At 29.9% G+C, this 27,385-nt stretch overlaps 2 protein-coding genes across 3 annotated transcripts; one reads left to right on the top strand and one right to left on the bottom strand.

Moving 5' to 3' along the window:
• Positions 1-18,497, top strand: LOC109594375 (uncharacterized). Its single transcript, XM_049964634.1, has 39 exons — positions 1-592; positions 796-1,101; positions 1,152-1,335; positions 2,484-2,640; positions 2,812-2,893; positions 2,970-3,132; positions 3,218-3,410; positions 3,463-3,928; positions 3,985-4,155; positions 4,210-4,353; positions 4,414-4,492; positions 4,544-4,999; positions 8,604-8,613; positions 8,672-9,266; positions 9,323-9,643; positions 9,713-9,896; positions 9,951-10,107; positions 10,197-10,278; positions 10,335-10,503; positions 10,556-10,742; positions 10,799-11,079; positions 11,130-11,308; positions 11,370-11,543; positions 11,595-11,738; positions 11,795-11,873; positions 11,929-12,152; positions 14,564-15,118; positions 15,406-15,711; positions 15,767-15,956; positions 16,011-16,164; positions 16,275-16,356; positions 16,413-16,560; positions 16,675-16,855; positions 16,916-17,190; positions 17,252-17,442; positions 17,497-17,670; positions 17,727-17,873; positions 17,929-18,007; positions 18,077-18,497. The coding sequence occupies exons 1-39, from the start codon at positions 6-8 to the stop codon at positions 18,380-18,382; spliced, it is 8,562 nt and encodes a 2,853-aa protein (XP_049820591.1). The 5' UTR covers positions 1-5; the 3' UTR covers positions 18,383-18,497.
• On the bottom strand, positions 18,482-27,385 carry LOC109594430 (aminopeptidase N-like). 2 transcript variants are annotated; one of them, XM_049964058.1, is made up of 11 exons: positions 26,996-27,385; positions 26,505-26,906; positions 21,473-22,178; positions 21,156-21,314; positions 20,794-21,087; positions 20,558-20,741; positions 19,617-20,504; positions 19,371-19,564; positions 19,007-19,318; positions 18,873-18,954; positions 18,482-18,816 (listed from the first exon to the last, which is right to left on the bottom strand). In XM_049964058.1, the coding sequence occupies exons 3-11, from the start codon at positions 22,144-22,146 to the stop codon at positions 18,667-18,669; spliced, it is 2,937 nt and encodes a 978-aa protein (XP_049820015.1). In that variant the 5' UTR covers positions 22,147-22,178; positions 26,505-26,906; positions 26,996-27,385; the 3' UTR covers positions 18,482-18,666. The 2 variants fall into 2 exon arrangements, with proteins under 2 accessions (XP_049820015.1, XP_019865205.2); XM_020009646.2 differs by lacking the exons at positions 26,505-26,906; positions 26,996-27,385 and adding an exon at positions 23,739-23,808.

The following is a 27,385-nucleotide window of genomic DNA, read 5'->3' as shown; positions in this document are numbered from 1 at the left end:
TGGCAATGGGACATATACTTTTAGCACTACTTTTTGCAGCATTTGTCCGTGCTCAAGAAGTGGAGTACAGGCTTCCAAAAATTTTTGTTCCTGTCAGTTACGAGTTAGAACTGACTGTGCTTGAGCAAACTTTCACAGGGGAAGATAATAAATTTGAGGGAAGAGTAAAAATTCAAATAAACAGAGTTGATAATACTAACAGTAACGAACTTAAATTGCACTCCAGTTTTAAATACATTTCGATTAATTCTTTAAAACTTAATGAAACAGAGATTACAGAGGAAAATTATTCAGTCGATAATGTAACAGATATCTTAACAGTAAACCTGCAAGATATTGATACAGGAGAAGAATTTTCTTTGGAGATTGAATATAGAGGAACGCACGGAGACGATATGTACGGATTTTATCTGAGTAATTATCTTGAAGGTGAAAATAAAAAATATTTGGTGACCACACAATTTCAACCGACGCATGCCAGGAGAGCTTTTCCATGTTTTGATGAGCCAGAATTCAAAGCGACCTTTCAAATAACTATCAATCTTCCTGAAAATTTAAATTTGACAGCCATATCAAATACTGAATCTACAAAGTAAGTTAATTAATTTAATATTAATATAAAGGCACACTACAGTGTATTATTTAGCAATAATTAATTAGTTATTAAATTGTACAAACAATAAAGTCAAATGGCAATTTATTGAATCATTTAAATGTTAATTAACATTATTTTAAGTCTTTTTGTAGTAGTACATAACAAAGACATATTCTATTACCGCAATTATTGTTTTTCAGAAAAGGCACAAAAATTCAATTTAAAGAAACTGTGGAAATGTCGACATATTTAATTGCATTTATTGTATCTGAATTTACTTGTGACCAATCTGATGTAAACTTATCCTCGGTACCCCATTATGTTTGTTCTCGTCAGGAAATGCAGAGCTCAAGGCAACTGGCGTTAGAAGATGGGCCGAAAATTTTGACTAAACTCAGTGAATACACTGCTTTGGACTACAATAATTCAATGTCCAAATTACATCAATATGCAATTCCAGACTTTTCAGCCGGTGCCATGGAAAACTGGGGACTTGTCACTTATAGGTACTGGCATTAACAAATTATTAGCTGTCGTATTAAAATTCGTTTTTTAGAGAAACTGCATTATTATGGGACGAAAAAGAATCAACGAACAGATACAAACAAAGAGTGGCAACTGTTATTGCACACGAACTTGCTCATCAATGGTTTGGTAATTTGGTGACAACAAGATGGTGGGATACTACGTTCTTAAATGAGGGTTTTGCTACTTTGTTTGAATTCTTTACCACTAATGAGGTAAAATTCTTTTTTATTATTTATTTAGGTCTTATTAATTAATTTATTTAAGAATTTATTCATATATTTTAGAACACAATCTGTTTGATTGTACTGAATATAATATTAATTATATTATTTGGAAATATTTTCTAATTGATTTATGATTGGTATTTATGATTAATATTGGATCATCCTGATATTGAAAATAATTTAGGTTTATGACTATAATAACGGTATATAAAATCCATCTTTGATAAAAGAATGGATTAAAAGATTCGTTTTACATTTATTAGCACGTTATCTAAATCTATATCTATGCTCGTCTTTGTTCAAATAATAAGAAATTAATATTTGTATTATTTTTCTATATTTTCTATATTGTACAATTTTTATAGACTTATAAGATGTTTCTAAAATAGGTGGTCAAAATTTGAGAGCAGTTAGAACACGTTCAATAATGAAGATAAATCTTTTTTCTCCTGAAGAGAATACTGTCTCTCAAATTTAAATTTCTCATCTTTCCGTTACTTTTGAGCCAATCGTGTTAAAATTTAGTATGTGTTATCCTAAAATATATACCTAGGATACAGTATAATATAACTTTAATAAAAATACAGTAGAGCAGCTTCTGGGGGTTTCCCCTCTTTTCTACACCCCTCATAAATTTTTAAAATCATAAAGTTTTTATATAATTTACATACAATTTTGAAGAAAAATAGTGCTCTTGATTAATTTTGATTAACACAGTCATTATTGAAATATTTCAATTTTAATGTTTGATAAAAATTAAAGTGAACATTAATTAAATCTGAATATCTCTAAAACGGTTGTGTTAATCGAAATTAATCAAGTGTCTGTTTCGTTCCAAATTGTGCAAAGAATATGAAGCTTAGAAGTTTTAAAAAATATTCAGTGGCACAGAAAATAGGGCGAGGAAAAGAAGAAAACATTTCAGAGTCTACGACACTGTAACAATATGGAAAAAGTATATTGTATTGATATTGATATACTTAGAATAGGATAGAAATAAAACAATTTTTGAAATGTAAATTTGAGAGAGTAGTAATTTCCTTTGGAGAAAATTTAGGAAAAAAATATTTAGATTTTCTTCATTTTTGGAGACTTTGTACATCTGTAACAAAAAACTGACAAAAAAATTGTTTTAGGTGCATCCTGATTGGGAACTATTGAATCAATTTGTACTCGAAGAACATCAAGTTGCCCTTGAAACAGATTCATTAATTACTGCAAAGGCCTTAAAATCTGAAGCGTCCAGTCCTTCTGAAGTTAGTGGGAAATTCGATACAATATCATATTCGAAAGGTAACTTATCTTCCTTAGTAGATTTTAAAGGTTTTTAAAAAATACCCAAAATATTACTTATATTATTTATTAGAAAAATAATAGACAATGACAGATTGGCAGATATTATCCAATGCCAATGAAATTAAGAGTTATTTACAACGTAGTTTTCATAGATTTATCTTTTATTAGGAGGTAGCATACTGAGGATGGTGCAACACTTTATGGGCTTTGATAGTTTTCGAGAGGGATTACACAATTATTTGGAAGAAAGGTATCTCACAAAATTTCAAATAATAATATTAATTATAAAGTCAAAGACAATGTTCAATTTTTATATTTTCTTCCAGACGATACAATTACACTGAACCTGAGATTCTTTGGGAGCACCTTCAGTTAAAAACGTCCGAGTTACCTGTTACTCTTAAAGACATAATGAACAACTGGGTTAACAAAAATGGATATCCATTAATTACTGTTACTTTAAACGATAGCACAGTTTATTTAAAGCAGGTAACGTAATGGCATTTTAAAATAATATTATGAAATTATTCGTATGGACAATAATAATAAAACGTAAATTAATGTATTTCTTTAGGAACGTTTTGTGTTTGGCGATTCTGGAAATGAAACGGCTATTAAATGGTACGTTCCTATTAGTTTCACACAATCGAATCAACAAAATAAATTCTACAACACCAAGCCAGATTTGTGGTTGACACCAGATGCAGACGAATCAATAAACCTAAAATCCACTGACGCTTGGATTATCCTTAATAATCAGGCAACTGGTACTGCATTAAGACAAAATAAAGAAAACAGTCAAATTAATTTGGTATTTAGGTTTTTACAGAGTAAACTACGATGAAACATTGTGGAACAGAATTGCAGAAGCTTTGAAAAAAGATAATTTTGATGGAATCCACGAATTGAATAGGGCTCAAATCGTTGATGATATTTTTGCTTTAACTAAAACGGGAAAAATGACATATGGAGAAGCATTTAAAATATTGGAGTTTCTAAAAAATGACACTTCTTATTACTCGTGGTATTCGGCGTTCTCTGGTTTCAACTATTTGCAAAGAAGAGTTGGTACAGAGTCTGAACTGGGTCAAGCTGTAGTAAATCATATTAAAGAATGGATAGGAAAATTGTTTGAATCTGTACCTATCAGTGAATTAAAACCAGATAATCAAATTTACACTCACAAACAAGTTCTGACATTAGGATGGGCTTGTAAGTTAGGAATTTCGAATTGTACTGAAGAAGTTAAAACCCAGTTTAAACAATATCGTTTGACAAAGGAAAGGTAAGAATAAAATTTTGATACTTTAAGTTTACCTACTTTATTATTTACTCCTGCAGACCTTCGCCAAATTTGAGGTCACTAGTGTATTGTTATGGACTTCGAGCAAGCGACGATAAGGAGGATTGGGAATTTTTGTGGCAGGAATACACTAATACCACTATTGCAACAGAACAAATTACCATACTAAATGCCCTAGGTTGTACCGAAGATGTTGACTTGATTCATGAGTAACAACAGTTATCTGAATCATGTGAATGATCATTTATATTATTTTGTTTTAGTTTCTTGAATAAATCTATTGATTCACCTCATATTAGAGCCCAGGATAAATCGTCTGTATTCTCTGCTGTTTATACTGGTAGTGCCGTTGGAATAACTGAAGCATTTAACTTTTTGGTGGATAATCACAAGAGGATTGAGGAAAGGTTGGTTAGAATAACACAACACAGCGCCACTACTAATAATAACAATAATTCACTTTGCAGTTATAGTAGCATGAATGCCCTAGGAAACATTGTGAGGGGAATAGCTGAAAGATTCACATCTCAAGAACAAATTTCACAGGTACATCTATATAGAATTTAACAAACGTTAAATAAAAAAATATATTTTTAGTTGGAGTCACTCATAAAGTCATTGGATGAGGGAACCACGTTTAGAACAGCTGCTGAGAGCGCCCTGAAAACGGCCCAAGCAAATTTGGAGTGGGTCGAGTTACACCGAAATGAGTTGCATGAGTATTACCAAAACGCCAGTACTTCAACTTCATCCTCTAGTTCAACGACTTCAACTCAAACCCCCGTTCCAACTTCAACCTCTACTTCAACCCCTGCTTCAACTTCATCCACTATTTCAACTATTACAACTCAAACTCCCGTTCCAACTTTAACCTCTACTTCAACCTCTGCTCCAACTTCATCCACTAATTCAACTACTACAAATCCATCCTCCAGTTCATCAGATTCAACTACAACCCCCACAACACCAACTGATGCACCCGGTTCAGCTATCGATATAAGAAATTCGATTTTGTTAACAACGTTGTCATTTGCTATTATTAAAATGTTCTACTAATAGTTTGAAAGTTAATATAAGTTAATATATTTATTTTGTATAGGCTAGTTTTAAGTGATTACTGAAGTGAGTATTTAATAATGTATTTGTAGTTTCCGATTTATTACTACGCAGTAATCATTTGTTAAAATTAGTGTGTTACTAAAGATTTGTTACATCTCATATGGTTACTCAATCTTAATTGTTAACAAACAACCTTATATAAGAAGATATTAAACTGTTTTATGTTTATTGTTGCTTAATTTATCATCTACCGATATCATTGGCAGTTTGTAGGGTAAGAGTGTGATAAAGTAAATTATATAGAACAACTGTAAAACAATTATGGAGCTTATTTAAAGATATTTTTAAAAAGTCACAAAAATTGTAAAAAATGTTATTTTGGTGTATGTACCGTATTTATATTGATATGCATGTAGTAAAAAACGGTTATTTCAATATTACAAACAGACACTCCAATTTTATTTATATGTATAGATAAGTAGATATTTCAAGTTTATAAGTGGCATGTAAAATGAGATTAACAGTTTTATTAATTATATTTTTATATATAAACTATAATTAATTGATTATTTATAACTTAAATGCAGTGATAAATATGAATTTTGGCTAGACAGCTTGATTACAAAAATCACCAATACTAATAAAAAATATAGATAATATTAAAATACTATAAGTACATATCATGCTTTACAGTTGAAGATATGAGGGTGTCTCGATTTCAAATGGACACATAATTAATAATATCACTGACGATTATCATTATATACACGTTGGGGCACTATAATGTCTTGTTTATGTATTTTATTATCAATTAACATTGTTATCTTTAAACGCCTTACATAAAATAATCTAAAAATTAATTTTATAATAATGTGTAACAAATTAATTACTACATTATAACAACTTACAGAATTAAAACTATAGGTGACATAAAAGTCTAAATAACGTAGAATCAAAATAAACATTTTTGTACTCTCTATATGTAGGTAAGTTGTACACTATCGCTCTTATGTAGAGCAATTTTAGACATTTTCTTGATAAATGTGTACGTTTAAATATCCATATTATCGAGTTATACAGTTTGTTAAAAACAATATAGCAATATAATTGTTTATTAGTGGGTTTAATTAGGTGTTTATTAATATTTGACAAATATTCAAGTTTCTGTTTTTCTGTTGATGATGATCTTGGAAGTAGATACTTTAATAACCGCTTCAGCAATTCAGTAGAATTGTTCTACTCCATATGATGTGAGCCAAAAGTTTGACGCAACCCAACTTGCAGTAAAGGTACGACAATTAAATATTAAAAATTTAATATTTTCGGGACGACCGAACACCATATATAATTAATGTGTCTACAACCTACATTTAGCTTCCTCGTGTTTTCACATTGCTCTGTATGTCAAATGTTCTCGAAATTTTTTAATCAAAATCTTGACTAATTCATAAATTTTGAAAAATCCTGCGTTGATTCAGTCCACCACTATGAAAATCTAAGATTTCTTCCGAAGTCTTCTGAAAAATATTTGTTTTTACCCATCTTTGTACACTAAAGTTTAACAAAAACTGAATTCTTGTAAATTTGGTAATTTACAAGCAACGGTAGAAACAGAAGTTCTGTTGAGATAACACAGAAGCACGCGTCGATTAAGTAATTAATTAAAAATTTTGTGCATTTTTTATTTTCAGAAATGATTCATATCAGGTAACGATAGAGAATATACCGAAAGGTATATTCCATTGATCTATACTTTATCTATCGACCCTGATACATTTATTAATAGAACTCCAAAAGTTGGAATTGAATCAGACAAATCAGCTATCATAAGTCTGACAAAAAATGTGGAATGGATAATATTTAATAATCAACAAATGGATACAAATATCGACTAAATATTTAAACATCAATTTTATTAAATAATTTAATTTAATATTTTGCAGAGTAACTTATGATAATAATTCGTGGAATAAAATCAATCTGCTTAAGTAAACCTTTGAAGGAATAAATAGAACTTAAATTATGTTCAAGTATTCAATATATTTGAGTTCTTGAAACAGGATGACTCCAATCCATCTCTGTGTGCCGCTTTAGATGGATTATTATTATTGTAAGAATATTGAATAGCGATTCAACATTGGGACAAACAGTATATGTAAAGTAACGATGTACTAAGAGCAAAATATTACTTCAAGAATCCCTGACTAAAGTACAATAGTTGAATCCGTACCACTCCAATCAACGAACACATCCAATCAAATTTATACTCTGAGGTATAGTGAGGAGCTACTTCTCATTGCTCAATCGAGCATGTTCGGAACCACCTACAGAGACGCATAAGAATCCATAGTACCACTTCAGACAGTCTTAATAAGCTGGGAGACGTTTTAAGAAGAGAATGGGATATGGACTACGATAGAAATCTTATAAGGAGCCTCCACATAGAATGGGAATGTCATTAGAATCAGAGACGTTAATGCCATATTTTAAAATGATCCAACTAGTGTTAGAAGTGTTTTTTGTCATCCTAATTTTTCTCATTTTTGATGATTTACTGTTATTTTATTGTTTTGCTAGTTTTTCTTTTATTTTTATGCAATAAACCTTTATTAACCATTCCTAAGTTGTGTTACTTGACGCTCCAAAAATCAATTATACTGTATTTATATTAATAACAGTTCTACATTTTTATTGTTTCACTTTTAAAATACAAAAGCCACAAATTACTATATATGGTATTCTCCTCTTTTGAATATTCGACCTTCAAGTTAAAATGGATAAACATGTTATCTCCAATTGTTAAAAATAATCAGCCTAATTTAGATAAAAGTAAATTTATTAACACTTTTGTTGTTATTTTTGAGATTAGGTCATATTTTGTTATAGAAGGAAAAATAAATATGCATGAACACTTTTTTTAATATACCTCCTGTCCTGTTTTTAACTCATATCCACCGTAAATAAAGAAAATAAACTTAACCTAAACAAAATTCTACCTTTATAGATCAACTAAACAATCAATATTAAATTGAAAAATATTGTTGCTGATATTATAGTTTTAATTAATGATCCACAAACTTGTTAAGGTAATGTACAAATTTTGAATGATTAACTGTAAAAAATAATAATTTAAATAATACCACGTAGACACTTCATCATTTTGATCATTTTTTTTAATTTAAAGACAATTATAGAATTAGTTTTTTTTGATTTTATGCCTAGTCATATATCAGATATTAACGAAACATGTAAGAGTAATTTGATATAAACGGTTATAAATGTAAAAATGTCTGAAGATAACTAATCCATTTTAAGCCAAACAATATCCAATGAATCTAATACCACGTTGATTTATTATTTACATTCGTTATATTTTCAAATTATTTTACTTGTGAAGTATTGAAATACAAATATTTTGTAATAAAGTACAGATAAAAGGTTAAAAACTAAAATTTACTTAATTTTGATTAATTCCATCTATCATAAAGTAATAAAAATGTTTTATGAAACTGTTAATTAGAAGATTTAGATAAGATATAAATTTAATAAAAGAATATCTGTACATAAAATCCCTTTAGTCGCTAGTGAATTTTTCCAGATATTGTCCAGTAATTTATTTTACTTCTCTTGTAAATTCTTCAAATAGAAGTAATTTTATTTTTTTAGATTTCGAGATGAGACGTGGGGAATGTTATTTATTAATCATATCTCTTTGTATATTTATTGTCAATAATGTACAAGGAGAGTACAGACTTCCAAAAACACTATATCCAGATAAATACATTATAGAATTAAGTCTAGAAGAAGAAGCTTTTACAAATTCCAGTGACGATTTTTCAGGTATTGTTCAAATAATTGGTACAGTGAAGGAAGATACCAAAAGATTGAAACTGCACACATCATCTTCAATAAATATTAACCAACTTTTGGTTAATAACGAAAAAATTTCCACCTCCAATTACACAGCAAACATTACCACTGAGATTTTGACGGTCAATCTTGCTTCTGATTTAAAATCAGAATCGGCTTTTAATATAACAATATTTTACGATGGACGATTAGCCGACGATATGTATGGTTTTTACAAAAGCAGTTATAAGGAAGGTTCTGAAACAAAGTTTCTGGCGACAACACAGTTCGAGGCTACCTATGCGAGAAGGGCATTTCCATGTTTTGATGAGCCTGAATTTAAAGCCAAATTTTCAATAAAAATCACGCACCCTCAAACTTTAAATGCCTTGTCGAACACTCCAGTTCAACAGTAAGTGATTCTAATTATTATTCGACTAGAACATATTAATTATTATTAAATTTTAGGGCGGCCACACGAGACAATAGAGTGATTACACAATTTGAGGAGTCACCAATAATGTCCACTTATCTGGTTGCCTTTATAGTATCAGAATTCACCTGTTCTTCTTCGGGAACTGGGTCCACATCGGTGCCTCATAGTGTATGTTCAAGGAAGGGCTTTGAATCGGAGAGAGACTGGGCTGTGACTGATGGTCCGAAACTTTTAAACGCGCTTAATGAATATACTGGTTTTGACTACAATAATTCTATTATTAAAATGGAACAGGTTGCCATTCCGGATTTTTCTGCTGGTGCCATGGAAAATTGGGGATTGGTGACTTATAGGTATGAGCAACATCAACAAAAATTGTTACCCTTTGCTTCAGAACAAATTAAACTAGTGTTATTTTACAGAGAGACTGGGTTGCTTTGGAGTGTAACCGAATCGTCGAACAGGGACAAACAGAGTATTTCAGCAGTAATTGCTCACGAGTTTACACACATGTGGTTTGGAAATTTGGTTACCACTCGTTGGTGGGACACAATTTTTTTAAATGAGGGCTTCGCTAGATTATTTCAGTTTCTAATTACAGGAGTGGTAATTGTTCATGTTATGTTCTTTTTAATAGATACTTTAATGGTTGTTCCACAGGTTCATCCGGATTGGGAAATGGAGAAGCAGTTTGTGATTGAACATCATCAAACTACCTTAGCTTTGGATGATGTTCAGACAGCACAAGCTTTAATTGAATATGCTGAGACTCCTTCAGCAATTAGCGACAGATTCGGAACCATATCCTACAGTAAAGGTACCAAATAGTTTACATTTAGTTGTTATATCTCTGATAATAAGAATTAAATAGTTGATGTTTCTATTCATATTTCAATACTCTAATAGGAGCCAGTATATTAAGAATGGTTCAGCACTTCCTAGGCCATCAAAATTTTCGGAATGCTCTTAAAGACTATTTGCAAGATAGGTAAGTAATACACAGCGAAAATGCTGTCAATTATGTATTAATGTTCCCATTTTTAGAAAATATAATTATTCTGAACCATCAATGTTATGGACACACTTCAATAACCATGCAACGGATACTGGAATACAGACGCCCATTAATACTATTATGCAAACATGGACTGAAGTGAATGGTTATCCCTTGGTCACAGTTAGTTTGAAAGATGGAATAGTTACTTTAACCCAGGTATTAGAAATTAATATATGGAATGAGTAGGTTTTAACAAGTGCTTTTACAGGAACGTTTTCTAAAAAGTGGCAGTGAAGAAACACCCAGGAAATGGTATATCCCAATTAGTTACACACTATCAAACGAAACATCCAAATTTGAATCAACCAAACCCGGAGTTTGGTTAACTCCGGAAGAAGATAAGGAGATTGATATTGGAAATGCTTCCTGGATCATTATTAATAACCAAGAGTCAGGTAATTTTATTGTTGTCATTATATTGTTCACATAGAAAACTCATTAATAATTTCAGCGTTTTACCGTGCTAACTACGATTCAAATTTGTGGCATCAGATTGCACATGCTTTGTCGGCAACGAATTTTTCGGGCATTCCTGAGTTGAACCGTGCTCAAATTGCAGATGACATTTTCAATATTGCTAAAGTAGGGAAATTAACATATTCAAGTGCTTTCCACTATTTGGAATATTTGGCCAATGATACATCATATTACACTTGGTACGCAGCTTTGAATGGTTTCAGCTACTTGGAGAGGAGAGTGGGAAGGTCTACAGAATTAGGACAAGCTATATCTGTAAGTATTTGGTAATACAAATATTACAATGTACAAAATAAACGTTTCAGAAACATATAGTGAACTGGATGACAAAAGTGTATGACACAGTTGATGGACTCAACAATGACGACCAAATATATACTCACAAACTAGTGTTAACCAACACATGGGCTTGTAAATTGAAAATGGCAAAATGCGTCGACTATGTCTTAACGGAATACAAAAATTACATATCCACCAACAAAAAGTATGTAAATTTCAATATTTGTAACTTAAATATTCAAATTCATGAAAAAAAAATGTTACAGACCTGATCCAAATATGAGATCCATTATTTACTGTAACGCACTAAGATACAGTAACCAAACAGAAGTTGACTGGAACTTCCTTTGGGAGGCATATTCTAAGGCCACTATTGCTACTGAAAAGACTACCATTCTGTCAGCGCTTGGATGTACGGAAGACGTATCTTTACTTAAAAGGTTTGCTTAATAACCGTAAATGGGTCGCATATCTACGTTTTATTTTTATAGATATCTTGAATATTCCGTCGACGAATCAAAAGGTATCCGATCTCAAGATGCCTTATCAGTATTCAGTGCGGTTTATGCTAATCCTGTCGGCGTTGATGTGGCGTTCGAATTCCTGCGACATAACTACACAGTGATTAAAGACAGGTAATGAACTGTAATCGTTGTAGACACAATTTAGACATAAACACTATTATTTATAGTTACAAAAGCCTAAACGCATTAGGAAAATTGATCACTGGGTTAGCAGACAGATTTACAACTCAAAATCAACTTACTGTTGTAAGTATTAGTAAATGATAAACCTATTCATAGATTTTAATTAATTTTTGTTTAGCTGCGAGATTTTATAAAGTCACTTGACGACAATACGCACGGCGATTTTAAGAAGTCTGCCGAAAATGCTTTGACCAGCGCCACAGCCAACATAGAATGGGTCGAAAAACTGAGCTCTGACTTGTACAGTTATTATGGTATAGAAGACGGCAATTCAAGCAGCAAACACTTCATATCATTTTATGTCCTTGTCCTGAGTGTAATATCATTACTTTTTTTTAAATAGGCTTTAGATTTTAGCAAACGTGTATTGTTTCTAATAAAAACCCCAAGATAATAACTTGACAAGTATTGATTGATTGTTATATATTTGCTAATGCTAAATTGTGAAATAAGATAAGATTAATTTTTAGTATTTACATTAATCCTATTTTAATAAAATTTATTGGAATATTTTTATTGATTTACGTTGTAACTAATTAATCGAACTAAGAATAAATATTAATTAAAATAATTATCAGTACTGAAATAAAATATATTTTGTATGATATATGTTTAATAAATCTGTGTTTCCCATTAGTTAATTTTAATCCATATGTACTCAGTGACAAAGAAATTACAACACCAAGGGTGTTCAAATTTAATATTGATTTGGTAAAACATGAATGTTATAGCAAGGAGTAAACGATTTAAATTTGGAAACAAAATATGAAAGATTTTAGATTATTTTTAATAATTTAGTCAATTTAGTTAATTATCCATCCATGTTATCTAAACACTCCCCATCAGGTCTTGGTATTGATTCAATGAGGTAGTCTATTTCCTCTTGAGGTGTAGTATCCGAAGCTACCTGTACTTCATGTTTTAGAACCTCCAGTCCGTGGGGGCTGCGGAAAAATTTCGTAATTTTCTACTCATCTGGTTGGTTGGTCATAGCATCAGATTCACATGGGTCTCTTCAAAAAGTTTGAAGCTAGCCCTGGCAACAGGGGTTAGAGCATTATATTGCTGAAATATTTTAACGATACTAGACCCAACCAAACAGTTAAAATAACAAAATAAAACGAATATCAAAATTTATTCGAATTGTGGTAAAACATAAGTTTACATGTTTTAGTTTAGTTTACCAAATTTTAATCTTGGGATACCCCCATAAAATTAGAATGTTCGTATTTTAATTTTTTATAAATTAAAGAAATGATACCAGAATTTTTTTTATAAATACACCACTGGATTAATTCATAATTCTATGAAACAATTAAAAATCATATTCTTCCTATGAATTTATTTTTTATTCAAGTGGTTTAGGGAATAATCAATCAAACAGGGCACTATTTATCTTTTTTTGATACTACTAATTAAAAAAATAATTTCATAAGAGTTTTTCATCAAAATTATGAATTTAAAAATGTAGTTATATTTGTTATAAAGAATTGCTAGTATTACTTCTTTAATTTTCATGTCCAATAAAGTATATATTTTCATGACATACAGTTGAAAAAAATGTCGAAATGAGTCAAATAGGTATATAAGACATGAATACACTTAATTTTAATTGTTCATATTATATACATTCTTATCGCCCGTCCAAGTACCAGTTGTATAATGATTGTGTACTGTTGTTAATGTAAATGTTCTTTTAGGCCAAATTTAACTTATATTTACCGAGATTATTCTACCGCTATTAAATAATTAAAATAAAATGTATAACAAAGAGTAATTTGTATTACAACCTAACAACTGTTTATTTACTAGAACAGATATTTTAAAAATTTATATTTTATACAAGGCCAATGGATCGTTGGAAATATTTAAAATGATAGCGGAAAAATGACGATATAATACAAAATAAGTTAAGTATATCTGAGTTTATCAACGAAAAAAGGTAAAGGTAAGTCATATTTTACAATTATTTGTATTAATTGCAATAATAAACTACTCTGTAAATTTGTCATAACCGAAATTAAACAATGTATGTAATTACTCTGTTGTATTATAACGTATCATGTAATGTAAATTGGTTATATTTTAATAAAATTATTAATTAATTAATGGATTATTTTGTTTTCATTATTACGCCAAATTAATTAAAATACAAGCATTCAAAATGAGGTTTATCTATATAGATTTTATTGACAGATAATCATCTAGATAAAATTATATAAACGATTTTCTCTTAAAAAGTTATTTAGTTGTTCGTGGTTGGTTAAGTAACATGTAAGTCTAATTTATGTTTATATATTAATGTGTGTTTATTTTACAGTTAATTACGTGTTATTTGTAGTTAGTTTAATTTTTCTTCTAATCTTCAGTATTTAGATTAATATTTAAATTAAGAGAAATTTTAAATTTTTTTCAATTTTATATTAAAAAGGATATTGTTACCAAATTTTCAAAAATTTTAATATTTGTATTAAGTTAACAATGATTAGTGTCGTGTGTCATATTAAACAGCAAATTAAGTCTAATTTAGTACTTTTTATGAGTTTTAATGTTTCAACACTATCTTAATGCCAAATAATATAATTAAATAATTATTTTAACGGTTTAGCCTAATTTTTTATACCCTTCTGTATATAAAAACTTTATATTCTCTTAATTATAACAACAATTTTCTTATTTTATTACGATTTATTATTCACATTAAGTACACTTTTTAATACTAAATAATTATTTATATATGTATCTCATTTTAGTGGCACCATGAAGTCGATTGCCTTTACCTGCATATTACTATGCAGCCTTCTACTTGTTAATGTTAACAGCAGAAAATTAAGTAGCAATTTATTAGGAGTAAATAGTTATGTGATAAGTTTAAGCAACTTAGATTTAGAAAAAAAAACATTTGACGGAAGTGTCAGCATAAATTTTGCGCATGGAAGTGGAGTCATAGAAATGAATGCGGACTTAATTGAAATTACCTCAATAAAGATGGGAGATAAAGACTGCACTCATAAGATTGACGAACATAAAATAGTTCAAGTTGACTGTGGGTTAGAAGCCCAGAATGATGTAAAATTGGATATAAGTTACAGTGGCACGATCGTCACTGATGAAATGTATGGGTTGTATTTAAGTACTTTTGGAGAAGATCAAAAAGTTATATCCACTCAATTTGAACCAACTTATGCTAGAAGGCTCTTCCCGTGTTTTGATGAGCCGGAGTACAAAGCTACTTTTGAAATAACAGTCGATATCAGCAAGCTTGGTCAAGGATATTCCGTTTTATCGAACACCAAAGCCACATCAAGGTACGTATTTTTATACAGTCGTCTCCCCATTATTTTGGAAAAATCACTCAGACTTAATCGATAAGGAACAGTTTTTGATAACGTTAATCCTTAATTCTATTGATCATCATATTTAAATAAATCAAGTTGTTTAGCTATTTTTGATTATATATCTTGTCAGTATAAAATTAAATGATTGATGGTGTTTGATTAATGCTTCAAAAATGTTTGTTTCTACCCACATATATTTAAATAAATTTAAGCAATTACAAAAGTGTTGTACATAAAACAACATTATATGTTTCCAGTGAGAACTTTAAATATGTATTCGCAAAAACTCCAGTAATGTCCACATATTTGGTCGCTTTGGTTATCTCTAATTTTGAGGCGAAATCTCCTACAGAAAATGAAGGCTATGAATATTTAGTATATGCTAGACCAGACGCAAAAGATTACACCACTACTGCAGTGAACTACGGAAGGAAATTGATCGATGAAATGGGAACATACACAGGCATTAAATACCAAGATTTGGGAATCGACAAATCGTATCAAGTGGCTATTCCAGATTTCGCTGCTGGCGCTATGGAAAACTGGGGCCTTGTAACTTACAGGTATTAAATAATTCGTACCCTAGTAGCAACGATCAACATAATTATATGTTCAAAGGGAATCGACACTTTTAGATGAGGGTGACAAAACAACGACCGCTGGTAAACAAAAAATCATCACAGTTATAGCGCACGAATTGGCTCATCAATGGTTCGGAGATTATGTCACCCTGAAGTGGTGGAGCGATACATGGCTAAACGAAGGGTTCGCCACTTATTTTGAATCGCACATCGCTACTAAAGTCGAAGTAAATCTGTGAATATATTTTAAATGACATTTTTAAAACTGTGAACTTTTTTAGGACAATTTGGATATTGACAAACAATTTTTGGTTGATGTGATGCAACCAGTTCTTATCACCGACTCCGCCTCAACGGTACAGGCATTGTACACAGAACATGTGGATAGTCTTGCTGAAATTAATGACAAATTTTCGACCATTTCATATGATAAAGGTATATAAAATATATTTATATATATATATATATATATATATATATATATATATATATAGCGTTAATGTAATATTTGTAATATTTTAATTAGTAATTAATTAATGTGTTAGGTGGCAGTATTATAAGAATGATTCGATTTGTCCTGGGTGAAGAACTGTTTAAGAAAGTTTTAAATTATTACTTAACTTATTTGTAAGTACCTCAAAAACATACTATTACAGGAAATGTATCAATGAACTCTTTTTTAGTAAGCAAACGAACGCTGACCACAACAATTTATTAAATGCCATTAAAGATCATTATGAGCATTCTGAAAATTTTAAAAAGTGGATTGAGCAACCTGGTTATCCACTAGTTTCTGTTTCTTTAGACAATATGAATTTAGTTTTAACTCAGGTATGATTTAAAACGACTTAACTTCAATTTAATATAATAAAATTTAATTTTTTTATAAATATTACGTTATAATTTGAGGTTTTGAAAATGTAATTCACACTTGTAATATTTTAGACTAAATACGGAAGTAAGGAAACTAATATTGCATGGGACATTCCAATTACTATTACCACTTCATCTAATCCTCAATGGGATATCAGCAGCATTGACAATTGGTTCAAGAGTACTGATGGAAATTATATTAAAGCAGTTTCAGGAGACGAAGACTGGTATATTGTAAATGTAAAAGCATCCGGTATACAAAATGAACATATTAGGCATAACAGATAAAAAGCTAATACATATAAAATTTTAGGTTATTACAGAGTGAAATATGCATCTGATTTATTAGAAAAATTAATTAAAGCTTTGAAGAACAAACCAGATATTATAGACGAATTGAACCGTTCGCAACTTATTGATGATGTATTCAATTTGGCTATAATTGGAGGACACACTTATGAACAAGCTTTTGAACTAGCAAATTATTTGTCTCAAGAAAATTCTTATTACCCATGGGCAACAACATTTAACGTCATTTCCGCGTTGTTGGATAAAATCGGAGATGAAACTGTTGTGTCTGGAATAAAGGTAACAAATTTTTAAATCGATTCATAATTCATATTAATCATTATGTCTTATTATACATTAGGAGCGCATGATAACTCTGATGAAAAACGTTATCGTAATACCTGAAGCAGTTGACAAACTCGACGGCAACCCAACGCATATTGAAATTCTTAAAACCGTGGCAGTTCTAAAATGGGCTTGTGATTTCGGTCATCCAGAGTGTATTAAATTCGCCACAAACGTTTTCAACAAATACGTTGAAGACAAAACTAGGTAAAATCGTCTTAGGTTATTACTAAAAATAATACTAAATAAACTTACTTTTAGTATTGAAAACAACTACAGGGGCTTTTCATTGTGCTCCGCAATTCGTCACAGTTCGTCGATCGAAGCAGATTGGGAAAAGCTATGGAACCTGTACGGTGATTCGGAAACATCCCACGAGAAAGATGACATTCTCTATGCATTAGGTTGTGCTACTGACAGTAGTACTTTGGAAAAGTAAGCCATATAAAGAAATTTGACAGATACAATTGTAAATATGTCGATTGTTGCAGATTCCTTTCTTTGAGTATTGATGAAAGCTCTGGAATTAGGAAACAAGATGCTGTTAGTGTCTTTAGAGCTGTACTGAAAGGAGGTAAAGAAGGAGTTGAAGCAGGACTTAAATTCCTTGAAAATAATTTCGATAAAATACAACAATAGTAAGTTTTTTCTAGTATTATATTAGTGCTGTAGTTAATATTATTTAATTTTTAGCTACAAAGGTATGGGCTCAATTGGTGACATGGTGACACGGCTGTCAGCAAAGATTGTAACAAAAGATCATGTTACTAGGGTAAGTTTATAAAATATGTGATATTTTTAAAAGGAAAATGCATATTTAAAAAAATTTAAATTATTGCAGCTAAATGATTTTCTGACCAAAAAAGCTGATGTAGAAGAAATTAAGGTAGTTGCTCAGCAAGCCCTAGAAGTAGCTAATTCTAATCTTGTATGGAGTCAAACACATCTAGAGGAATTGCAAAACTTATTCCCCACTTCTGGTTCTTCTACTACTACGACTACCACCACTGACTCTAGTACTACTACGACCGGCCCCACTGGCCCTACTAGTCCTGATACTTCTACGCCAAGTCCCGGTGGTGCTAACTCAATCTCATATTCAATGGGAATTGTATTACTGACTTTAGGTCTTTTATTGAAACTCTAATGTCTACATACTTAGGAAGATATAAACCATATAATATTTATAGAGAATACAAAAACTTCTTCCAACTCTTTATATTTAGCTTTAAGCAAAAAAAATATAGTTATATAAGTATTTATTTATTGTTTTATTTCATGAATATTTATTTATAACATTACAAATAATTAAATCCTAAATAAATTAGGTGCATTACACTTATTGTTAATTAATACGACTATTGTCGAATTAAATATATGTTATTTATAATAAAATAAATATTAAGTATCTACATTTTTATCAGACTCCAGTTATATGACTGCTTTTGATAACCAGTTCACCACACTATTAAAATATTTGTTCATCCACTTGACATTGGCTTCACATTCTTCTAGGGTCTGTAGAGTTGATCTGAGAGCTAGTCCTAATTCATCATATTTGAGATTAAGGAATGCTTTAAACTGAAAAGAAATAAAACATATTATTCAACAATTTTATTTAATCAAATTGTACATACGTCATTTACTTCCATTTCGGTATTCATGTGCGTGATAGAAGTTGATATAATTGTTCCCAAAAATGGAGACAATGGGCCAAGACTGAAATACATAAGCTAATTAAAAATAGTTACTTTACATTATAAGAACTTACTAGGTCCGTATTCTATCCCAGTTGGTTTTAAGAAATCTGTAAGTTAAATCAAAGCCAATAGGATTTGCAGAAACGGAAACGAAGACCAGTGAAGTATCATGTTTTCTAATACCACTGTTTTCTGTAATGGACCATTCCAGGTAACGATGTAATAACCAAACCTCTTTAGTGCAACCTAATGCAGTTAATAAAAGTTCTTTTTCACTAGCAACATTTGTTTTTAAATATCTTTGCCACGTGAAATCCCATTCTTCTTGTCCTCCGTCACCAATAGCTGTACAATATACTGTTGATCTTAAGTCGCGAGGAATTCTATAAATGAATAATTAACCAATTGTTTTTGTAAAAATATTGGATCTATTACGTATTGTCAGCATCGGGATTAGCAGAGTTTTTCCAGTTTTGGAATAGTTGTACTGCTTTAATTATACATTCTCTCATTCCTAACTCACAAGCTAAGTTGATAAGTTCTAACTGATTTAACATCATTATTGGATCTTTGATTTCATTAAAACCAAGTTCTTTATAGAAACCTTTAGTTAAACTTAACATGTAGTTCTAAAAACAATTATAGTTTTTATATTAATTTTGATAAATATAATGAAACTACCTTATACTTATCAAAATGGACAGATCTCTGAAACATTAAATTCAAAAATTGCAAATTGTTCCACCCAGTTTTCCAAGGTAGATACTCTCTTTCCTGATGCAAATATAAAGTAGCGTTCAAGGCTAAATCGTAGCTGACATAACCTGAATACGCCAAATTGAGTAAATCATTTATAATTTGGGCACGATTTTTTGGATCAAATACTAAATGACCGTCCTTTTTTCTTAATTGGTCTATTATGATTTTCCAGTTGTTTATGTCATAGTTTACTCTGTAGTAACCAGTTTGATTAACGTTTACAAGTAACCAATCATCACTACTTATGTCAGTGTTAGTTATAACTGTTTGTCTTTGCTTTTCAAGCCATGTTCTTTTGACAACCCCAGTTTTATCAGTAAAAGTAATGGGAACCCACCACAGAACACTATCATTTCCTTTGTTTTCGTCATTTTTGTAAAATCGTTCCTGTTCGAAAGTAACCCTATTCTCTTTATAATTTCTTTTAACTGTTACAACAGGATAACCGGTTTGAAGGGTCCATGTATCCATTATATCTTTAACAGTTACGTTCTTGTGCAAAATGTTATCTTCATGACTTTGCTCAGTGAGACTCCTCCATAGATCATCCTGTTCTGCTGCCTTATAGAGTCTGCTGGTTAGATATTTCTTTAAACCCTTGTGGAAGACTTCATCTGTCAAGAAGTACTGCATCATTCTTATCACTGAAGCTCCTTTGGAATATGATATCGTGTCAAATATATCATTAATCTCAAGTGGGTCATTTACAGGAATTGAAATCTGGTGAGAGGTTTTTAGAGCATCTAATGAGAGGGAGGCGTGTAATTCATCCGTTACAAAAAGGTCAATGTTTTTCCATTCTGGAGCCACCTAAAATATAAATCGAAATAATTTTGGTTGATGTAATTCTATTAAATACTAACAGCATCAGCGCCCAAATATTCTACATAAGTCGCAAATCCTTCATTAAGCCAAAGATCAGTCCACCAGGTAGGAGTTACTAAATTACCGAACCACTGATGTGCCAACTCATGAGCTACAATGTGGCCGATTCTTTGGAGGCTTTGTCTGCTGGAAACTCCTTCCTTGAATAATAATAACGATTCTCTAAAAAATATATTGTGAAGCTCCCAATGAAAATTTCATTATTGTAACTAACCGATATGTTATTAATCCCCAGTTCTCCATGGCACCAGCGGCAAAGTCTGGAATTGCTGCCATGTCAACTTTCGGCAGAGGATATTTTATGCCGAAGAATTCTTCGTAGAATTTCAATACTTTTGGCCCAATACTAAGACTGTGTCTTGCTTGACTGACAGCACCAGATCTGGCCCATACTGAGAATGTACCGTTCGATATGCTCTTGAAATCCGTCACCATGAAAGCCAGAAGATATGTAGACATGGGTGGCGTTTCCTCATAATGATCCACTTCGTAATCCGGAAGGTTTTGTCTAAAATAATTATAAAATATTAATTCAACGTAATTTTATATTTTGTTAACACCTAAGTTAACACTTACACAGTTTTCGTTACTTTAGTTCTCCTCATATTTGAAACCGACGTCATATTTTTTAATCTCACTATGTTGATCTGAAAGCGGGCTTTCAGTGCGGGTTCGTCGAAACAAGGGAAGGCTTTTCTCGCATCGGTAGGTTGAAACTGGGTTGACGCTATCCACCTGAATTTCATTAAGTTTTATTGAAAACGCAATTCAAGGACGAATCAGTTTAATGGGCACAAAGCGGGAACGCGGCAAACGAAATTCACGCTTCATGTGGATTTCATGGATCTATGTCCGTGGTGAATTTACATTTTATTTGGATTCTAAAAGCTTACCGTTTTCTGTTATTTTCCGTGTAGGAACTCCTATAAAATCCTTCCATCATGTCGTTCAGCACTCCTTCGAAGACGATGGTCAGAAAGTAGTGACCTGTCTGCAACTCGGTGTGCAACTCAACAATCAAGAACTGGGCTTTTGTTATGTTTCTTGTATTTTTGATGGACACGTTTTCTTTGTTTGAATCGTGCAAAACAACAGATTTGATTTTCAAATCTTCGGAATGTAAAGTGATATTATCACAAGGTATTAGAACGTCCACCGTAATGACGACTTCTCCTTTGAAAGTGAAGTTGCCTTCCTGCAAAAACGAAACAAGTTCGAGTTTGTAATGGTGTGGAGCTACAGATTTTGGTAATCGTATGTCGAAATGTTCAGTCTTCTGTACACTACTCTCACTGGTGCTCGTGGTGGTAGTTGTGGTCGAAGATTCCACATATTGGGTTGATGTAGACACATCACTCTCTTCTTTTACGCTAATATCTTCATCAGTGTCACAATTTACAACAGGAGATTTTGATTCAGAGTTTATGTACGTGTCGCATGAGGATATATTGTAGAATAGCAGTCCTGTAGCTACTAAACAAACTGCGAACAACACCAGCAAAAATACGGCCAAGTTCCGTGATATCGTAACCGAACTTTGTTTCCTGAATTTTGTAACCGTATCCATAATTTTTTGATTTTACACCATGTAATACATGCCTGCAAAAAATACAAATTGTTGGTAAATGATAAAAGACAAGTAAGAAAATATTGATGAACTGATTTCTTCGTTACATGCTAAAAATAATAATTAAAAAGATGTTGTTTGGAATGAATTCTGATTAATTTGAACTAAAGCATATGTTAAAATTTCAAAATAAAGACTAAAAATACTTCAGATAATTTATTTTGTGACCCAGTAAGTGTTGAATTTATATTATACAGGCAATGCGCATGTTTATTGTATAAATATCTTTATCATAACTGAAACTTTGCTAAACGAAATGTTCATGACTGGCTTCATTTTAAAATTAATTAATACTGGCAAAACATCTGCTGTTCAAGCAATTAAAGTGCTATTTACCCCAATTCAGTGTGTTGAGGTCTAATGGATTAATAAATCTTACTCATTTTGAGGAAGATATTTTGGTTTTACAACATCGCCATTTCTACAATATGTTCTAAATAAATTAAATGCATTGAACGCGTTGAATGTCCTCTATTAGTTTAACTAAAAAATTTGTTTGTGAATCGCATGTGCATCCACTACGTAATACACTTATAACTGATTGTTTCCTCATTTCTTTTATGGTTAAACCTAATGTAAGACAAATGGATGATATATAGGTATAAGATTTCCAAGATGAACAATAAGTAATTTAATATTTTATCTATGAGGGTATGCCCACCCGCATTCAAACTCTGAAAATTTAAATGGGATTTAACTGCTGCGTTGTTCGACAATAAAGTAATTATAGTGCAAGTGTTCACATAAAAATATTCTCAATCAATGTTGTCTTTCAAAATAGTATGTATTCTTTACAGTATCCAGTTTTATCATTAATAAATATGAAAAACTGATTAATTAACGTAATGAGTTCAAAATTACAATAGGAAGTCCCCAAATCTGTCAACCAAAACACTATTTTAAACAAAACTGCGGATATTTATTCACACTTTCTAGTGCATACATAAAAGTGTTAAAAATAGACAAAAAAATTAATCAAACAAGTGGTTATATATTACATAATTATCGGGTAAAAAAATATTAAACTACTTTAATTTTAGACTAGTGTGTGGGATATAATAAATCACAAAAGGGTTAAATTAATCAATTTCCTTTCGGTCATTTTATAAACCACATGATTCGATTATGTGTATGCAACATCATTGAATTACGTATTAATGAATTTTAAATCGATTAAATTGCAACGTAAGATTATATATAATTTAATGTTCATTACTGACAAACTTGTCTTTTTTTTTACTGATTCTCATGTGTACCGACAATTGAATCAATTAATGAAATGAACTAGTTTCAATAACAAATTATACATTTGTAAAGTTGTGTTGGAACAATTTAAGACAGTTGTTTGTCTGTTACAATTATATTTTACAAAGTGCTGGAGGTTCGTGTTACAGATGACCTTATAAGAATAATTGTTTTAAACATTTGCATAAATGTTTAAGGGTCATGAGAATAAGACTCAAAAAATGTGCCATATTGTATCACCATTTGGCACATTTGTCCTAGTACAAATAAATGTTTGCTTTACTTACCCGAACACAATGAATTAGAGTATCTTATAAGTGATACGTTTTAAGGGTGGCACCCCAAACACAAATATCGGCTTGTACAAATTGTATAATAAGATTACTTATGGGCTAAACTCGTTCATGAATAATAAATGCCATATTAATTTTTTGAAATTACATATACTTTTTAACGTGGTGTTTATCAAAATTAAATGTACTGTATGATTGAATCATTTACAATTTATAAAAATAAATCAACAGCAATCATAGTTAAAAATAATCACATTATATGATAAAGAAGTGCGTGCAAATCTAACATTTGACCCTCCAGAATATTGAGAGAATAAAAAAAAATTAATTGAAATTAAACTACGTGTTAATATTTCTTGAGAAATATTTTCCTAAATATAAAATTACTAACGGAAAATCGATTAAGATGATTTTGAAATGCACCGGTTTGGTTTGGAGGGGTAGCTTTGTTTACTAAATTACTTGTGGAGTTTAAATGAGGAAACTTCGTTGGCATAATTGAACAGCTTGTTCGAGTACGGTCAGTTAATTTAACTTGGGAAATAGGTTAGAGTTTTGATAAGATAGTCAATATTAGCTAATTTTATTAATTATTTAATCTACATTATTACTAACAAACAATTTAATAAGAATTTTATTAAATTCTTTATTTCTGAATATAATTAATAAGTGTATGTAATTTCATAATTTTAGTATTTTTTGATTCAATTTTTAAATTTTAAAATAATAAATATTGTTTCAAATTTAATTTGTAAAATAATAAATTTATCAAAAATCTGACCATAATTAGTAAAAAATTTTCAAATCAATTAGAGGTAAAACTAAAATTTTAGAATATAAATAGTTAGTGTAAGCAATTTCATAATTTAAGTAAGTTTTTAAATGTTAATATAATAAATATTTTATTCAATTTAAATTGGGGACTCACTGTAAAATTAATAAATTCATCAAAAACCTGACTAAAATGAGTAAATATTTTCAAATCAATTAGAGGTAAAACTAAAATTTTAGAATATAAATAATTGATGTAAGCAATTTCATAATTTAAGTAAATTTTTAAATGTTAATATAATAAATATTTTATTCAATTTAATTTCGGGATTCACATTGTAAAATTCAAAAATCTGACTAAAATTAGTATATAATTTTTAAACCAATTAGAGGTAAAACTAAAATTTTAGAATATAAATAATTAGTGTAAGCAATTTCTTAATTTAAGAATGTTTTTAAATGTTCATATAATAAATATTTTATTCAATTTAATTTCGGAATTCACACTGTAAAATTAATAAATTCATCAAAACCCTGACTAAAATTAGTAAATAATTTTCAAATCAAATTAAAACTTCAGAATATAAATAATTACTGTAAGCAGTTTAATAATTGTAATATAATAAACATTTTATTCAATTCATTTTTGGGATTCACACTATAAAATTAATAAAATCATAAAAACTTGACTAAAATTAGTATATATGTTTAAATTTAAAAATAAATTAAATTTTAACAAAATAAATTTTGTATTCAATTCAATTTTGGGATTTACACTATAGAATATTAAATTCATCAAAAACCTAACCAAAATTAGTAAAAAAATTTCAAATCAGTGAGAGGTAAAACTAAAACATCACAATATAAATAATTAGTGTAATCAATTCCATAATCTAAGTAAGTTTTTAGATTTTAATATAATAAACAAATATTCTATTCCATTCAATTTTGAAATTCACACTGTCAAATAATAAGTTCATCAAAAGCCTTAACAAAATTAGAAAACAAATTTCAAATCAACGTGAGGTAAAACTAAAACTTCAGAATAAAATAATATCTGTAAGCAATTTCGTAATAAGTTTTTAAATTTTAATATAATAAATATTGTATTTAATTCAAATTTGAGATTCAAACAGTAAAACTAATAAAATCATCAAAAATCAGACTAAAATTAATAAATAATTTGAAATAATCAGAATATAAATAACTACTGAAAGCAATTTCATAATAAGTTTTTAAATTTTAATAAACATTTTATTTAATTCAATTTTGAGATGTAAAATAAATAAAAATATCAAAAACCTGACTAAAATTAGTTAATAATTTTAAAATAAATGAGACGTAGTGTAAGCAATTTCATAATTTAAGTAAGTTTTTAAATTTTAAAGTAATAATGTATTCAATTCAATTTTGAGATTCACACTGTAAAATTAATAAATTAATCAAATACCTGACCAAAATTAGTAAAAAAATTTCAAATCGATGAGAGGTAAAACTAAAATATCAGAACAAAAATAATTAGTGTAAGTAATTTCATAATTTTTCATATAAAATAATAAATTTATAAAAAATTAGAAAATAATTTTCAGAGATAAAACTATTTTAATTTATGACTGTTACAAAATATTTTTTACTTGTATTATTTATTAGATGTGTAAATAAAATTTAAATAAAAGAAATACAAATTTAATATAAAATAATCCATAATTTTAAAAAACATATTTACGAATAATTTTTCAATTGAAAATGTTTTACTTTTATTTGTTCAATTTTAAATATGTATGAATTCTTGTAATTATTTCAATTTAAAAAATTAATAGAACATACAACAGCATATTTTATATATTACTGTAAATTTCTGAATTGTGACGTTATAAAATCATTTAAATAAAAATTATATAATTTAATCTTAAAGAAAAATTTATATAATTAATTGACAAAAAAAGCGAAAAAATATTTAATACAAAATCCTAATTATTGTTGACTTACGTCGAAAGTTTGTAAGGGTAATCACTTCATGTCCGCGTATTTCGAACCACAACAAACGAAAACGTGATCCAACGGCCGGGGCCCTTGCAATACTGGATTCAAAGCTTGGCGCTTCGCGGCGCATGGTCAGGGCCGGATTAATTTTCGGCACCGTCAACCATGGGGGTACGTTTTCGAGCAGAAGACAGGATTTAAATAATGCGACGACGGATTTCTACACGCTCCGTGTTCGATCACACGCAGCTGCACAAAGTTCACCACTCTGTATCAACGTTCTAATAGGGTCACGTCGTAAAAATCTATCTATATCTAGCGTTTTATTTAATCACATTTCGTGTAAATTTCCAAGGCCCATAACTTTCATTGGACATTTAACAACCCATTGTGTCGGTCGGAGCGAATCTGAAGGAAAAAATATCTCCTCAGAAATCAAATATTTACGGACGACTTGTTAGGGAATTTCCGTAATCATGGCAAAGTTTACTACTTACTACTTAATTAATGTTAGCTCCTCAACAAAAGTCCGTTTCCTATAATTATAATTATGAGTTAATTATTAGTGGATCGATCAACATGAACAACTGGAAGGTCGGTTGAGTTAAATCGTGCTGACTCAGAACGTGTGAAACTAAAAACTGAATTAGAACCCCTAAACACATACGGTAAAACAAAAAATATGGTTTTTTGTATATAGTACGCATTACATGACCCTCCTTTGTGGTCGTAGGACCCCCCCTAGGTAACTAGATGCACCCCATTCCTTTGTGTTGGTCTAGACTTGATTTTTTAAGGTACATTGAATTCTGCATTATGTTTCAATTTCGATGCTATTTGGCACTCCTGAAAATTGTTAAAATATCATCACAACAAATTTGATTTTG

Source organism: Aethina tumida, chromosome 3, assembly GCF_024364675.1.
Source record: "Aethina tumida isolate Nest 87 chromosome 3, icAetTumi1.1, whole genome shotgun sequence".
NCBI classification, from domain to species: Eukaryota; Metazoa; Arthropoda; class Insecta; order Coleoptera; family Nitidulidae; genus Aethina; species Aethina tumida.
The sequence above is the reverse complement of the archived record's forward strand: the minus strand, read 5'-3'. Positions and strand labels throughout refer to the sequence as shown.